Source organism: Biomphalaria glabrata, chromosome 1 (assembly GCF_947242115.1).
Source record: "Biomphalaria glabrata chromosome 1, xgBioGlab47.1, whole genome shotgun sequence".
Taxonomy (NCBI): Eukaryota; Metazoa; Mollusca; class Gastropoda; family Planorbidae; genus Biomphalaria; species Biomphalaria glabrata.
This window is the reverse complement of record NC_074711.1, coordinates 12844169-12861834: the sequence shown is the minus strand read 5'-3', so window position 1 is coordinate 12861834 and position 17666 is coordinate 12844169. Positions and strand designations below refer to the sequence as shown.

Here is a 17666-nt window from a genome sequence, read left to right as displayed (position 1 = left end):
CCTCGCTGGAGGGGGGTTTAAACTCAAAACCTCTTTGGCTACGTTATAGATTTGTTAGTGTATAATTTGCTTTTTTTAATATTGAAGAGGTATTTTTTTAGCTTCAAACCCCGCTGGAGGGGGGTTTAAACTCAAAACTCCTTTGGCTACGCTCATAGAATCTTTTTACATTGAAGAGATGGCTACGCCCATGCTGATGTATACACCTTCATAAAAAGTATATTTAAAAAATAATAAAGTCGCATATTAATGTCAGAGAAGAGAGAAGCAAAGATTGCTCACTGGGAAAAACCAAACGACTTTCGCCCCAAAGGCAGACAACGAGTACGGTGGCTTGATGATGCAGAGGCAGATCTACAACAGCTAACAGTCCGGGCATGGAGACGTAAAGCCCAGGATAGATCATAATGGAAAGAGTCAAAAGTAATACATTAAGGGAGACAACTACTGAGTATGGGAGAGAGTTATGTAGCTTGGTGGAGAGTTGAAATAATTCGCGGGGAAATAAATATTAGTAAAAAGTAATACCTTATGGGAGGTAACTACTGCCCTGCTGACGATCTTGGTTGATAGGACATTTGAAGAGGGAAACTTGTTGAAAAACTCCAGTGGGGTACAACAGGCAGATTACCCACAATGCAGTAATCTAGATCACTGCTTCAATACAGTTATGATTCTAAATAGTGTACTCAGTTACTATTGCAAATCAATCTATTCCTAAATAATACTAAAATAAGTTTCATTCAGAAATAAAAATTAAAAAAAAAACAACAACTCGAAGTTCAAGATCCCAGTCTTCACCGAGTTTCGAATCCGAGATCCCTCGTTTCGGAATCGAAGTGCTTTACCACCTAGCCATTTTCCTTGACGAAATACTAGAACCATTTCGATAGAGTGATAACAATTTCGAGTTTGTTTATTAACAAAAATTTGTTTTCCCGAGTCTCCGCCCCAAGGGAAGCAATTTTATTTTCGATGAACGCTCACTACATTTATCTCTCTAGTTACTCTAGTATCTCTCTACTACTATCAATGCCCCCCCCCCCCCCCAATCCTGTCATAATTGAATAAAACAAAATATACGAGGCTAAACTAAAGATGAAATAGTCCGGACTTCATTTCTAATATGTTTCATTACACACAATATTGTTAGCCAATACATGAAAAGTGATATCATTGATTAATAATAGGGTTGCACATTGACAGATTTTAGTAAGTAGAGACCGTGGACATCATTTCTTTTTGTGTGAAGGCCGTGGGCTGGATTTTTTGTACAGACCTTGAGTAGGATTTTTTGTGTGGAGGCCCCTAACTCCAAAAACATGTCATATTTACAAAGCGAGCGATAGAGTGCTTGTACATTGTCATATTTACAGAGTACTTGTACATTGTCATATTTACAGAGTACTTGTACATTGTCATATTTACAGAGTACTTGTACATTTGATCTCGTGCCACTTATTTTTTCTGTTATTTCTCAATGAATATTTGTCTTAAAATTATTTGACATACTTCTGAAATGTGGAGGCTTCTTTAAAGGGCAAGTTCCGTCGAGGCTGCACAGTCTTGTGCTTTCGTCAATCCAATCCTGGGTTTACATTTGCATCGTAATAATAATGATTGACGCTATTTTGCAACACCAGTGTTAACTTTGTGCCGAGTCCACCAATATACTGCCTACATGGTCAAAGAAACAGGTGACCTTGAAATGTCGTATCCAAACATTCTTGTAATTCTAGAGATCTATAGTGTAACTTACATGGCATAAAGGCTGTGGCACTTTCAAGATTTCATGGTAATTTTACCCATAGTACAAAGGGAAATAACAGGTTTAATATAATATTTATACACAATCACCTCCCTTGTTTATCGGACCGTGTGCTCGTATTTCCAACAAATAGACAACTGTTTAATTTTGTTCTATCTATCTTTTTAGAAGCAACCAACAGTTCTACTTTTTATTGAACATAACCTTCTAGCTTATTAATATTTAATTATTTTTAAATTATTGACTAAACTCACAATGTTATAGATAACTTAGTAGTAGGCTTGTTCATTTTAATCGCTATAAATTTTATTTCTTGAATATTACACAGGTCAGCCTATACAACAAAGAAAGCCTTTATATCACTCCGTTCTACAATAAAATGACTTCATAAATTTAAAAAAAATATAGCTCGAAGAAAGAGATTCAGTATTACATTTAAAACAAAATCAACTAACAAATTTGAATTTAATTTAGATGAAATGAAATATACATTTAAAACCAAATTATATGCTAAATACATTAGGAAATGGTAAATTAACATTGTCAAGCTTGAATGTTCTGAGAATCTGTAATCAAAGATGCATGCTAATTACATTTATATGTTTTAAAAAGTCTACCTTAGTAAGACTGTTTATTTAAGTTTATTACAATGACAAATTGAGGTGGTAAACATCCTCACTAGGAGGGGAGATAAGTCAATTGGTGTAAGTATGACTATTCAGAAGTAGAACAGAGAGAGAAAGAGAGAGAGAGAGAGAGAAGAAATATTGTGTGTGACATTGTATATGTATTTTCAATGTATTTACGACCTTAAACAGAACATACAATCTGCAAATAGTGAACAAAAAAATGTGACCTTGAGTACACACAATAACCATTCACGAAGAGGTCAAAGAAACAGGAAATCTCAATATGCCAATTGAGCAAACAATTAATTAACATTCTATATTACAAATGTATAAAAAATATTTTTCTGGCGGTAATAAAATAATATCACTGCCATCTATCTAAATTCTGCAGAAATAAGAAATATAACAAAATTAACTAATTCCAATTATCACTAATTGATCTACTTATTGCATTGCTTACTTTTTTTTGTGTTTCATGTTTTGTTAAGTACAACAAATAGTTATTGCTTGATCATCGAAGCTGTGCAAGAAATAACATGTAAAAAATTTTGTACCAGACAGACAGAGCGATATAAGCTTTGTTACAAGATTAACAAGATAAAGAGCTTTAAACTCCTAAATAATAGATTTGTCAGCTACTACTTAAGCAGTTGTGTAGTCCATCCCCGACTGTCTGTGTCGAGATGAAATCTACCAGACTTTGATCTGGAACCTTCTTTTCTCTGGTCAGAATTGTGTCCGCTTGTTCCAGACCACTGAGGTGTGCCCCGTGAAATGTAGAGATAAATTCCCTGGCGAATCCTTCACCTGCAAACAAAACTCTAGGCTCCTGCAAGACAAACAATGTGTGTCAGTGACAACCAAAAGGTCAAAACATTTTGGAAAGTAGAAACAAGTGGTCAGATTATTGTCAAACATTATTTCAATTATTTGAAGCAAAAACCCGATAAGGATTAGAATAAATAGAGTCCTTATTATTTGACCAATCTTACACATGAAGTGAAAATATCAATAAAACCTGAACTCGCATTGATTTACTTTGTAAATAGAAGAATAGACTTAGTGAAATAGTCTATAATAATAATGATAAAAATAATAATAATATTAAGTTGCCCTTTCAGACCTTGCGATCTAAAGGGCAGATGATTTTAAGGTGATCTGTTTCTTTGGCAATAACGAGCAGGGTGTCAATCAACAACCACCTTCACTTTCCCCAACTAAAGTTAGAGTCTGGTGGACTCAGGGTTCCTGAAAATCCAGAAATTCACAATGCATGTCTTAACCGAGATTCGAACCCAGGAATTCAAGCGCTTAATCACTCAGCCACCACGACCCCTAAATAATAATAGTAATTAATAATAATAATCTTATTATCCTGGAGGAAATTAGCTATATTTCTATTGGTTATATCAAGAAATAGATTAGTTTTATGGTTACCACGAACAAAAAATGAAATGAAAATAACTGTAAAAAAAAAATAATAAAGATTTTGGTAATGAAAATAGAAAAAAGAAAAAAAAAGTAAACATTGAAAGTAAAACTAAAAGAAAATATTCAAATTAAATTAAATTAAAAAAAATAAAGGTACATCAGAAATCTGAAGGTAAAATTAAAAAAAAAAAAAGTGGTCTGGATTTTGTCAGTCTGCTGATTTTTTTTTTAGGTTTATTATTTATTTATTTATTTTTACTGTTTTCAATTCTACTAAATCTATAACAAATTGCTTTTTTTTTCCCCATTCAATTTTCTTTTCAATTTTCATTGTCTATCACCTCCAAATCGATAACCACGTACCTCATTTGGCGGCAGATGCATTTGAAGATGCTTCAGATCTTCTTTTTTTATTTGAGTCGAGAGAAAACTGTATGTCCCTCGGATGTAAGGATTTGAAATCCAGGTAGTTCTAGAGACATAACATCCAAAAAAATGGGATAAGCAACAGGTCAGATACGGAACTACAGAATCAAAATAGAGTGTCCACATTTTAGAAAATGTATGATAGACCTATTACGGTAAGTCGTCTGAAAATGCCAATTCATTTTTGAAATGCTTTTGTGTGTGTGTGTGTGTGTGTGTGTGTGTGTGTGTGTTTGTGTATGTGTGTGTGTGTGTGTGTGTCTGTGTCTGTGTCTGTGTCTGTGTGTGTCTGTGTCTGTCTGTGTCTGTGTCTGTCTGTGTCTGTGTGTGTGTGTGTCTGTGTCTGTGTGTGTGCACCAACGCGAAATAACATTTTGAAAAGACAATTCTAAAGCTGGTTTGTGTTCGTCACAGTTGTAGTCTTGATACTATCGCTAAAAATAGTTTAGGAACTATAATAATGTCAACAAGCTATTCAATAATTGTATTCTCTCAGTAGGAGCCAGAATGAAAGTCTTCGGGTCAATTAACATGTGTTAACACCTAAGTCACAGTGGCAGCTTACGAGTTTATAAAATCTCCATTAGTTTGTTCATAATAAAACATTTATATGTCCAAGTATCTGAGCTGTTAACTGAACTTTAAAAAAAATGTTAAACATATTTTTAATTAAAATAAAAAAAATATTGTATGAAACTTTATAGAAATAAATTAAAATTTGTCAATGTAGCTCTATGAAATCAATATATATATATATACTAGACATATGCTACCCGCGACCAGCGGGTCTTTATTTGCGCATTACTGTCGATATAGTCACAATTAAACGAAATAATAATGTAATAAGTAAAGCGAATGTGTCAATGTCAAAATAGTGTGAATGAAGCTATCAAATCAAAATAGCTAATAGGCTTAAATCCATTTTTTCAAATTAAAACATTTGCTTGTAGGCCTACATATATTTTTATTAAAATTTGAGATGAATAGACTTAATTTTGTATGTTCATGTGTTAAAGTATAAAGTAGATCTTGAGGTAGACATAGATCTAAATCTACACTAATCTAGAGTTAAAAATTGGCTTTTATAGAGTTCATTCTGTGTTGCGCATGCGTGACCTTTTTTCATGAATGAATATAAGCCTATCTCAACACGGCTACGCAACTTTAGCGAACAGCGAACGAATGTATTAAAAATGCTTTAGAAAAACAAATTTGAATGTTAAATTGATTAAAATATCAAATGAATGGACAATAATTAGTATGTTTATGTGTTAAAGCACAAAACTATCTTTGCGAAAAGAAGTTTTATCATCTTAGAGTTCAATAAGAGTTTTAGACCTAGACCTAGGAATAGACTCAGTAGAGAGATGTGTTAATGTGTAACCATTTGGTAATGTCTAATGAAAGAATGTTCGCCAGGAAATCTGTAGTCACAGATATCAGGAACTAATTTATGTAAAAAATGCTTTTGAAACACACAATTGAAGGTTAATTTTGTTATATAATGAAATCAATGGATCTTCTTTTGTATTTTCATGTGTCAAAGTAAAAAACTATGTGCGCAAAGTGTATTTCTTAAAATTAGATCTAGGTCCAAATCCTTTCGATCTTTTCTCATGTCAACATTGTTAACCATGGCCTAGATCCATAAAATACTATAGCTGTAATAGAGTCGGACAACTTAATTTTTTTTGAGGGTCTTAGGTTTGTTTTAGGGCTACAATACATACACTACGGTCTAAGTTAGTACCCAAGGAACATTCCTGCCTAGTTTTATCAAGATTGGTTTTGATGTCTATAAGTAACATACATACATACATACACCTCACATTCTACTTTATAATATAGATATAGTTCTCTTCATGGCCTAACCATGCGTTACACCACGAAAAAGTCATGGAAAGAAAACTCTTTTATTTCTGCAAGTCGGACTAGAGTTACCCCACGTAACTTTCCCCATCGACAGAGAGCAAGGCTCAGAGAATAAAGAGAAAAGGGGGGGGGGAGAACAAGTCATCTTTCTCTTTACATATTCTATATTTGACTACATTCATGTGTGTATTTTTTATAAAGCTATAATTCCTTAGTTTCAAGACCCACCTGTTCACGGCTGTTGGTGGAGGCACGACGAAATCACGGAAAAAGAGTTGAACTAGCTCATAACTTATGTCCATCACTTCAGAGTCTTCTAGTTCCTCGGAAAGCTCAGCCTGGATAGGAAAGAAGTCAAGTATTCACTTCAAAAGCAACATCACAGATCCTCCTCCCTCTCTCACTCTCTCTCTCTCTCTCACACACACACACACACACATATATATATATATATGATGGCAAGACCGCACTACAAACACTGATGCACTTCCGAAAGCGGACAGTATGGAGAGGCTTCTCATGGTCCGACAGCTACGCTGGGCAGGGCACGTATCCCGTATAGGTGACGAACGTATGCCAAAACCTGTAGTTTTTGTTGAGCCAAAAGATGGTCTACGTAACAGAGCTTTAACTGACATAGAAGAGAGCTCCTGGCTGCAGGCGGCTTCAGAACGAGACAGCAGGAGGTCACTTACATTTTTCAAAAGAAAAAAAATCCACTGCCGAGGACAGACGAAGGCGAAAAGAAAATCTAAATCGACCACCGCGGACAATGGTTATGTCTGTGCTGGGTGTTGCAAAGTATATAGGTCGCAGCTGGGGGTGTGTAAACACGGGAAACAATGCATTCCTCATTATATATTCATACTCATATACACATATAGGTACATAAACTTGCGCACTTCACAATGTCCCAAATCACAGATACTTAAATGATATCAGACTAACGGAAAATTAAAGGCGCATAATAGAAAGAGAGAGAGAGAGAAAGAGGTAGACAGAGATAGAACGTTTTATTGTAAAATCTTTGTATTCCCCCTTCCCTCTTTTCCATCACGTGACCTCGAGCGGATGCTGTTACGGCATTAGCTTCATCTCGTTTCCAAACTGCAACCATTTCTCTTCCACCCCCCTCGGCTTTACGAGCTTCTTGGATCCATCCAGTCCATTTTTTTTTACCTCTTTTCTCCTTCCTCTTGGCACTGTTCCTTGTAGGATTATTTATTTGAAATGCAGTTTGATCTTGTGACTATCTTTTTAGTACAAACTTCTTCATTTCTGAAATGTTTCGTCAACTGGACACGTCTCGAGAATCTGCTGAACTAGCTCAAGCTTCCCATCAATACAGAAAGAAAAGCATTGAGCCCCTGCCTTCCAGGATTTGGTCAAGCTTCATATAAATACAGAAAGAGAAGCATTGAGCCTCAGCCCCCTGCCTTCCAGGATTTGTTTAAGCTTCATATCAATACAGAAAGAGAAGCATTGAGCCCCTGCCTTCCATGATTTGGTGACTGTAGTTTTCCTTTATTTATATTTGGGTGGGGGTGGGGGGTTGGGAAGAGAAAGGAATCAAGCTTAAACATCCCACCCCCCACCCACGGCTTTCGTTTTTTTTAATTGGGAAGGAGGCTCACACTCCTCCATACCTAGAATTTGGTGACTCTTTCATTTTATTATTTTATTCCGGATTTTGATAGAATTCTCGTAGATTTGCTTTATTTACGAAGAGATTGGTAGAAAAACAGGTCAAAGTATAAATAATTTATTTCGGGGGAGAGGGGCTTGGTTGGCTATGCCAATGGTCAAAGGTACACAGCAGTAAACATTATCAATTACGTTCTCAGACTTTCAGACTCTGAGATCTATAAAGGGGGGGGGGGGAGATGTTTCTGTGGCCCACGGTTAGCAAGGGTGCCATGTGACCAGCACAACAACGAACCGCTTTTACTTTTCCCCAACTACTGTCAGATAACCAGAGGTGCCCTAAAGATCCCGAAATTAAAAATCCAAATCTTCACCAGGATTTGAACCCGGGTCCCTCCGGTTCGGAAGTTAAGCGCTTTACCACTCAGCCAGCGCATCCACAGGCAAGAATAACATGTAATACTGAAAGGATTGTGAAAGATGAATTCGACTACTCACTTCTTCTTTCCCGAGCCAGAGCTCCAGTACATTGGGGCACTTATAGACAGTCTCCAGAGAATGAATGCCAAACCACCAGGGTTCACCATTCTGCAATTTACACAAATAAATCCTAAATCGAATAGATTCTAACATTTTATCAGATTTAAGATTAAAACAAAATATAATAATAATTGGATAACTGGTCAAGCAACAAATATTTTCTAACGAATAACAAAGTTTACTTATCAAAGGGAGAGCAGAGCAGCTATGTATTTGATAACAAGATTATTTGGCATTAGCTCCCTTTGCAAATGTATAACTCTTTGAAGACCTCCTTGACTACACATATTTGAAGGGTTATGGGTTCCGTACTATGGTATACGGTGATGACAAATTGATTGGATTTCTTTTTGTGGTCAGGTTTGCATTTTGATATCGATTCACCCTGAAATCTTTCAAAGGGCTGGAACTCAATGACTTCGGAGCGCTAGCGTTTACCAGCTCCGTTACACATTTGAGGAGATTTTAGGGACTCAATCAATTTAAAATATAATAATTCTAAATTTAAACTCTGTGGGGGCCTAAAACGTATCAATAATTGAGTCAAAAACTAGAAGAGAGGGAAAACCTGTTTCTTCTTCTGACTTCTGTCACTCCTCAGTCGTATGTTATCATCAGTCCATAATAACTCATAGATCTGTACACCGTCGTCCTCTCGGGTATAGCCTACAAATGGCTTGTCCCATTGTAAGAAGATCTTCCAGAAAAACAACAAAAATCAATTAATAATAATAATAATAAAGAATCTTAATGAATTGTGCTAAGGAAATAAAACATTAAAAATAATTTTATTGAATTATTTCATTCCATCTTCTATCTGCGGATAAAACTAATTGGATCTATTGATAAAGTTACGGATCATCTAAACTGGTGAATTTGTAATCACTGAATGTATCTGAGTATATTCCAGCACTTATACAGCTCAAAACATTTTGGAAAGACGAAGGCAAAGTACTCGGTACGAAAATCAGATTGAGGCGCTCCTTTTAAGGAGGATACTAACCATGGAACTGAGATGCTACAAAAGGATCCCTAGGTATCACCTACCTATAAAGAAAAAAATCTTTTTAATAAAGGATAACAATGCTGATCAGATTCAATGATTACCTTAGACGTAGATAGAGAGATAGACGGCAAACAGATAAGCCTATACGTGGCGCCCAAAGGACTAAAAGGACAGGTAAAGATGTGAAGGAGATATAATTATACAAGATATAATGACATTCTAATTATGTAGCTGAGGGTATTAACAAGAAAAGTTATTAAAAATAAATAAAATTGTGGATTATTCCATTGTCTAGTCCAAACTATTTCAAAGTCTATTCCAAGCTGTCTATTCCAAACTGTCCAGCCCATAAGTCAGTGTACTATACTCCACACTTTGATTCATTGCATACAATTTACACAATGTATATTCACTTTTCAATGATTGAATTTTCATTCTGCATTATATTTTTACTTTTAAGGAACGAATGAACATTGAACAGTGAAATGAAGTTTTGGCCTCTCCATTACACAACCATGGGAGAATGGGCTTTATTACGGTATTTTATTAACCCTCTAGTCTTTCAAAGGACGTCAAACACAGACACACTTTTGGTTGCTTACATTTCAGTTTAATTCTCATTGCTTGACACATGGAACTCAGCATTCCGGCTGTTTTACGTATAAGCTGTATCATGTACCGGCTGTTTTACGTATAAGCTGTATCATGTACCGGCTGTTTTACGTATCAGCTGTATCATGTACCGGCTGTTTTACGTATCAGCTGTATCATGTACCGGCTGTTTTACGTATCAGCTGTATCATGTACCGGCTGTTTTATGTATCAGCTGTATCATGTACCGGCTGTTTTACGTATCAGCTGTATCATGTACAGGCTGTGCCATGCTGAGGCTACTTTCATGATAAATTTTAATAATTCTTGCTTAGTTAGTTTCTTGTGTGTACGTCATGTTTGTATAAGTGTTTATGTGTGTTTGTGTGTATGCGTAGGCCTACTTGACTACGTGTGTGTATGGGAGCTTGTGTATGTGTTCATATAACTAGTTTAGAAGTCACCTTCCCGACTCCTCCAAAACCTATGTGTTCAATAGCTGTGGCTAGAGGTCTCGGCAGGGGCGGAGTAAACAATTCCCTGTGTTTGGCTTGCAAGTAGCCGATACTGACAGTCACGATCACGTAGTCAGCCAAAATTGTCTTCTCTTGGTTATAAGTGTTATAAGTAACACAGACCTTTGGATACAAGTCTTCAGACTGAAACAAAACAAATAAAGCAACAAAAAAAAAAACTTTATCTGATCTGTACATGGATTTAACAAAACTAGTTAAAAACAATCTAATTTGTAAGGGGTTGTTTCTAAAACATTCATTTGTGAAGTCCTTCCCACAAGTAAATTGTGTATGCCACCTTCCTGCTTTAGCCATGTACTATCTTAGAGGGGGGGCCTGTATGGTAATGTGTGTGGATGTGTGACGATATATGTGTGTGGTTGGTTCTGTCACACATTCTGTGCGTGGGTCTGTGTGTTGTTCTGTGAGGATTTATGTGTGTGGTTCTGTGTGTGGATCTGTGTGTTAGTCTTCTGGTTGTGGTTCTATGTGTGGATCTCTATGTTTATTAATTAATTTAACATTCATCTAATTTTCACCATCAGTAATGTTTTCTTCCAACTGACTCTAGAATGTTTCATCTAATGTCCTAAGAAATGTATGTTCCCGTATTTTCATTTATATCACCATATAAAAAAGAGGCTCAGAGTTCTGATTATACGGACAGTTCCCATAGAAGGCACCTGTTTAAAGACACCATTCAGGGCGCAACCAACCATTACATAACGTGTACATTATAAATAGATGTATATATATCAAATGATTTACAACCATTGCAAAATGTAGGTTTACCACACGTCCGGTATTAGGAGGTATCCTCCTTTTTGGGATCGTGCTTTGCGCCTGAAAGGCATGGTCTAAATTCCAGGCTTAGTCTGTTGGGCCGTTGGGGCACCATACGGGATCTGTTGTCCGTCTTTGTTTATTCCCATATGTGTTTTGTATTGGATAGAATCTCAATGACAGGCCCGTCCATTCTTTTATGTTGTCTTCCCATCGCTTTCTCTATCTACCTCTTCTTTTTCTTAGTACTGTTCTCTGAAGGAAGGTCTTTGAGAGCCCTGATGACCTTGTGATATGGCCACAGAGTTTTAGTTTGCATTCTCTGACAGTAGTTAGTCAGTTATCGAGGAATCTAATCGCTGTACTAAATATGTCTCTAATCTCTTGGTTTGTGATGCCATCTTTGTATGTGATACCTAGGATATTTCTGTAGCAATATGTTTGTTTTGTTAAGTCCATTGTCAGTTTTTTTAAAGCTGTCCTCCTTTGTAAGGTTTTTAAAGTTGTCCCCCTTTGTAAGGTTTTTGAAGTTGTCCCCATTTGTAAGGTTTTTGAAGTTGTCCCCCTTTGTAAGGTTTTTGAAGTTGTCCCTCTTTGTAAGGTTTTTAAAGCTGTCCTCCTTTGTAAGGTTTTTAAAGTTGTCCCCCTTTGTAAGGTTTTTGAAGTTGTCCCCATTTGTAAGGTTTTTGAAGTTGTCCGCCTTTGTAAGGTTTTTGAAGTTGTCCCCCTTTGTAAGGTTTTTGAAGTTGTCCTCCTTTGTAAGGTTTTTGAAGTTGTCCCTCTTTGTAAAGTTTTTAAAGTTGTCCCCCTTTGTAAGGTTTTTGAAGTTGTCCCTCTTTGTAAAGTTTTTAAAGTTGTCCCCCTTTGTAAGGTTTTTGAAGTTGTCCTCCTTTGTAAGGTTTTTAAAGTTGTCCCCCTTTGTAAGGTTTTGTCTTCCTTTCTTTGTCCTCCTCTAGGCGGGTAGGTGTCTTGTAGCCGACAGGGTGGTCAGTGAAGAGCCAACTTCCCATCCTGGCACCGGGTCAAAATACTTTCCCGGGTCAATGGCTCATAAAAAAGGATTTATCTTGAACCTTTTTGGACACTTCGAAGAAGTAACTCCTTCAAAATATGCGCATATAAATAACAATATGTCACTAACCCAGTTGATATTTTGTACTGGTGTACTTAGGCAGATCTTGTCGGACACCACGTTCTCTATATATCTCAGGAGAGCTGTCATTCCACCTTCCACGTAGGTGTCTCTGGGTCCAGGAAGTACCTTGTACTTACTTAAAGCATAGATAGACAGATCAGAGAGATCTGCTGAAGCAGTGTCCACTATTTGGTAAAGCTTAAACCACCTGGGAATATACTTTTACATGTTAGGTATGTTATTTTTTTAATTTTTTTAAAATTATGACATAAAGCTAGAGTTATATTAGAGCTAGATTTATGTAAGAGCAAGATGTATATAAAAGCTAGCTATATAAGAACTAGAGATATATCTATATAAGAGCTAGAAATATATAAGAACTAGATTTATATAATTGCTATTTGTATGCAAGAAATAGGGTTATTCTTAATAACAACCTCGAATCAACAAATATAAAGCCATTTTATCATTGAAATACTTTGAAATGGAGAAAAATAAGGAAACTGTCTTTTGTAATCTTGTTGGTTTGCCTCGAGTTGTTGTTTTTTAAACATTTTGATACGGAGACAGATCCATTACTAGGGAGCTTAGTAGTGCGTCCGGTGTACGAGTGCGAAGGTGTTGATAAGCAAAGTAGTTTATAAACACTGTAAGAATGTATTGTGCAGGTGACATCAATGTAGACTTATAATTCTGAGCTCTGGAAGCACAAAGTAGGTTTGATTTTCAAAAGAAAAACCGGTATTAGTTTTGTGTGGTCTGTCATTCCTTCTGTCTGTCACGTTTAGATCTCAAATATTAGAAAAGCTATTAAAAAAATCCGCTTCATATTTTGCAGCTTTGGTAAGGGTTATACGATTTATAACAATTGACCCAATACGTTTTGTTTGGTTAAAAAAAGAAAGACTACATTTAGTAAGTACATAATTTACACATTTTTTAAAAGAAGATGTACTAAACAGGGTTTAATTTTATTTACTACTATTGTAGCTTTTGGCACCGAGACCAAAAGCCCTTTAAGCACTTGACCTATGGAAGGACTTCTTCCAGATGAATGAGAGATTGGCCATCCATTGACTCCTTTGAACGTAGATCAACCATCATATTAGATGATCACTTCATCACATCAGTTAGGTCAGGTCCACACTGTAGATGATCACTTCATCACGTCAGTTAGGTCAGGTCCACACTGAACCAAATCTTTATAATCATCATTTAATTTAATATTTATAAATAGTAATAAAATATCAAACGTCGAAAAATATGAGGTCACACTTGAGTTTGCATAGTCAAGTGAAACACTCATCCTTAATCCTAGGAATCGAAGACATTGCCATCATTATTATTTATAATAATTATAATCATAACGTCATCAGACCAAAACAATATAAGCATGTCAGCACAATTGTTTGCACAGAAAACTTCTATTACTTATAGACGGATATAGGATTTCGGTTTTTGACATGGTGCTATTCATAGCTTAACAATACACATTATTTTTCCACACTTGTCCTAGAAATCATTGTAAGCGCTTGTAAACTAAAAATAACTTGAGAGCTAAATATAAACACAGACTCAGCACTAACCTGTATTTGTATATTTCAAGAATTTGTTTTGAGATGGCGAAGGGGCGAAATAGAAAATTCGAGGGTTTTATTTGTCTAGTGTGCTTTATTTCATCCTTATAACAGTAGATTTATTTTTTTTAGTTTATTCACTCTGTTTCTTTATACTATAAGGACAGCATTAGCATACGATTCAAGTTTGAGATATTAAATAATTAAATTCTCTAAAGCAGATTTGTATTTGATGAATACGTCTGTACTATCTCTGGAGTACGCTTGAATATCACGATATCACATCATCTCCAGAACTGCAGGTTTATGGCCACCTCGCAATACCAGCGTTATCACTCACGTATCTTGGGCCAAAATACTTATTGAAAATCTGAATAATCGTAGTTTATCTTTCAAAGAGTGGCTTTAGGAGGAAGAAGGAGAGAAATAGAGAGAGCTAAACAGATTACTGGAGAGAGAGAGAGAGAAAGAGAGAGAGAGAGAGAGAGAGAGAGAGAAAGAGAGAGACTAGATTCATTAAATTATGAGTTAATACTAGACGATGTTAAATTAATGTCTACTATCAACCAAACCATGATCTGGCTTGAAGACATATTTCACATTTGTAGACACACAATTCAATAGTTCGCACACTAATCACCTGTAAATGGCTAGAAACAGTTTTCTATCTTTCTCATCAGTCAGACCTCTGAGGTAGGTTTTATAGACAGTCTCATACTGGTCTCCTTCACTTTTATCACTGTCTTTATCCTCGATCTCAACATCTTCATCATAATTCTTATCCAACTTATCGGACAGCTCTTTGATCTGTGATTTAATCTTTTCAGTGACAGGTATCTGTGATGACAAATTATATGGACACAGATATAGTCTAACGACTTGAGCCAACTATCATAGAATTATATAACGACTTGAGCCAACTATCATAGAATTATATACTGGTAGCCTATGGTGCTATATAACGCACAGTAAGAGAAAATACAGAAAAAAAAAATCTTATTCTATCGACTGGGAATAACACGTAACCTTTTCTTTCACTTGTGTCACATGACATTGGAAATGTTGTCTGGAAGTTGTAATAGTTCACAGTAGAGTACCAGATTATGTAGCAACAATGTTGTGTTTCTCTACTTATCAGCAGTATGGGGCTACACTACGCATCAACACGTAGGGGCTACACTGCATGTCTACAGTTTGGAGCTAAACCACATATAAACATTGGACGCTACAATACATATCAACAGTACGGGACTACACTGCTTATCAAGATGTTTGGGGGCTACACTACATATCAACATTTCAATGCTTCACTATATATCAACAGTTTGGGGCTACACTACATATCAACATTTTGATGTTTCACTACATATCAGCAGTTTGATGTTTCACTACATATCAACAGTTTGATGTTTCACTACATATCAGCAGTTTGATGTTTCACTACATATCAACATTTTGATGTTTCACTACATATCAGCAGTTTGATGTTTCACTACATATCAACAGTTTGATGTTTCACTACATATCAACAGTTTGATGTTTCACTACATATCAACAGTTTGATGTTTCACTACATATCAACATTTTGATGTTTCACTACATATCAACAGTTTGATGTTTCACTACATATCAACAGTTTGATGTTTCACTACATATCAACAGTTTGATGTTTCACTACATATCAACAGTTTGATGTTTCACTACATATCAACAGTTTGATGTTTCACTACATATCAACAGTTTGATGTTTCACTACATATCAACAGTTTGATGTTTCACTACATATCAACAGTTTGATGTTTCACTACATATCAACAGTTTGATGTTTCACTACATATCAACAGTTTGATGTTTCACTACATATCAACAGTTTGATGTTTCACTACATATCAACAGTTTGATGTTTCACTACATATCAACAGTTTGATGTTTCACTACATATCAACAGTTTGATGTTTCACTACATATCAACAGTTTGATGTTTCACTACATATCAGCAGTTTGATGTTTCACTACATATCAACATTTTGATGTTTCACTACATATCAGCAGTTTGATACTCTACATTCTTGTCAAGTGTTTTGAACCCAAGAGCTCTGGCATATGACGTAATGCTATTCAGTTCTAAATGTTCTTAGTCACGTGTTAAAAAAAATTTTGAGCTTTCACACTCCTTCGTACCGAGTCTCACACAGTTCACTTACTACGAAAGTATTCTTAGTCCAAACATCTCTAATGGATACCTGACAATAGTTGGGTAAAAGTAAATGCGGTTGGTCGTTGTGCTGGCGACATGACACTCTCGTTAACCGTAGGCCATAATAACAGATCCTTATTTCTATCAATTGACCGACACTCTGAGAAAGCCGCCACCACGGTTCAAGATTCTCGTTAGGGATGGCATGTTAGTGAGCCTTTCTTTGTACCTTGGACTTGGTACTTGAGAAGCCAACTGTTGTTTGTGCTCTTCCTTTTCAAAGTTCGCCTAGCTGTACCTTGGACTTGGTACTTGAGAAGCCAACTGTTGGTTATGCTTCCTTTTCAAAGTTCGCCTAGCTGTACCTTGGACTTAGTACTTGGGAAGCCAACTGTTGGTTGTGCTCTTCCTTTTCAAAGTTCGCCTAGCTGTACCTTGGACTTAGTACTTGGGAAGCCAACTGTTGGTTGTGCTTCCTTTTCAAAGTTCGCCTAGCTGTACCTTGGACTTAGTACTTGGGAAGACAACTGTTGGTTATGCTCTTCCTTTTCAAAGTTCGCCTAGCTGTACCTTGGACTTGGTACTTGAGAAGCCAACTGTTGGTTGTGCTTCCTTTTCAAAGTTCGCCTAGCTGTACCTTGGACTTAGTACTTGGGAAGACAACTGTTGGTTATGCTCTTCCTTTTCAAAGTTCGCCTAGCTGTACCTTGGACTTGGTACTTGAGAAGCCAACTGTTGGTTGTGCTTCCTTTTCAAAGTTCGCCTATTTTCTCTTTTGAACATTTTCACTGGATGCCATGATGACAGACGGAAAATGTTAAATACACCCTACGTTTGAATTCACATAAAACAAGATGAAACAAGATAAACTAGACACTGATACATGTTATTAACAAATGGTACACTCTCAGAGGACGCCAATGTTGTCATCCATTTCTCATCTCTTGGTCTTCGCATAGAAAATCTTTCAATGTTCATGCTGGTCTTGTTGAGATGGAATTGTGTATAAATGATTACATTTTGGAGTGATGTAGGATTGTGGTTGTTTGTAGTTCATAGATTCTGCTATATGGAAAGGAGAAGGTTGTGAGAGAAGACAGATGTCAGAAGAGGTGCTGACCAAGGAGGATTTTATTTGTCGTTTAACAAGGAAAGATAAAAAACTAACCAAGAAACTTATTCGGAACTTCTATTATTACGTATGTTACAATTTTTCTCATAATAATATGGTAAGCCATCTTTTGATAGATACGTTTTCTTGATTTCTTTAATTGTATAGCATATATATCCAATGGATTCAGTCCTAAACTTACTCTTTCTCCATGAGATGTGAGAAACTCCTCTGGTATGTTGAACACTTCTGAGTCATTGTCTGGTTGGGCCCAGTGTTCTAGACCTAATTTGGTGACAATGTTGTACGCAGGGTTGTCCTGTCTCCCATGTACATACTGGGCCCCTAGTTCAACGCTCTGCCCATCTGAATAGTGAGAGGAATAGAAGAATTATGTGATTATAGAAAATAGAGAGCCTGTAGAAGGTTGGATTGTGCAGT

The 17666-nt window shown here is 36.2% G+C and overlaps 1 protein-coding gene and 1 long non-coding RNA gene across 3 annotated transcripts in view; one reads left to right on the top strand and one right to left on the bottom strand.

Moving 5' to 3' along the window:
- Positions 1 to 2049: 2049 nt before the first annotated feature.
- LOC106069383 (spermine oxidase-like) overlaps positions 2050 to 17666 on the bottom strand; it is a 23692-nt gene continuing 8075 nt past the window's right edge. For both annotated transcript variants that reach the window (XM_056022783.1, XM_056022775.1), the window contains exons 3-11: positions 17428 to 17591; positions 14558 to 14754; positions 12347 to 12548; positions 10372 to 10566; positions 8879 to 9007; positions 8269 to 8358; positions 6355 to 6464; positions 4192 to 4300; positions 2050 to 3226 (exon numbers count right to left, since the gene is read on the bottom strand). In XM_056022783.1, coding sequence (XP_055878758.1) covers positions 3029 to 3226; positions 4192 to 4300; positions 6355 to 6464; positions 8269 to 8358; positions 8879 to 9007; positions 10372 to 10566; positions 12347 to 12548; positions 14558 to 14754; positions 17428 to 17591 — 1394 coding nt within the window. In that variant the 3' untranslated portion in view covers positions 2050 to 3028. The remainder of the gene's footprint in view (positions 3227 to 4191; positions 4301 to 6354; positions 6465 to 8268; positions 8359 to 8878; positions 9008 to 10371; positions 10567 to 12346; positions 12549 to 14557; positions 14755 to 17427; positions 17592 to 17666) is intronic.
- LOC129924993 (uncharacterized) overlaps positions 12446 to 17666 on the top strand; it is a 22132-nt gene continuing 16911 nt past the window's right edge. The window contains exon 1 of the long non-coding RNA XR_008776865.1: positions 12446 to 12573. This is a non-coding gene — a long non-coding RNA (uncharacterized LOC129924993). The remainder of the gene's footprint in view (positions 12574 to 17666) is intronic.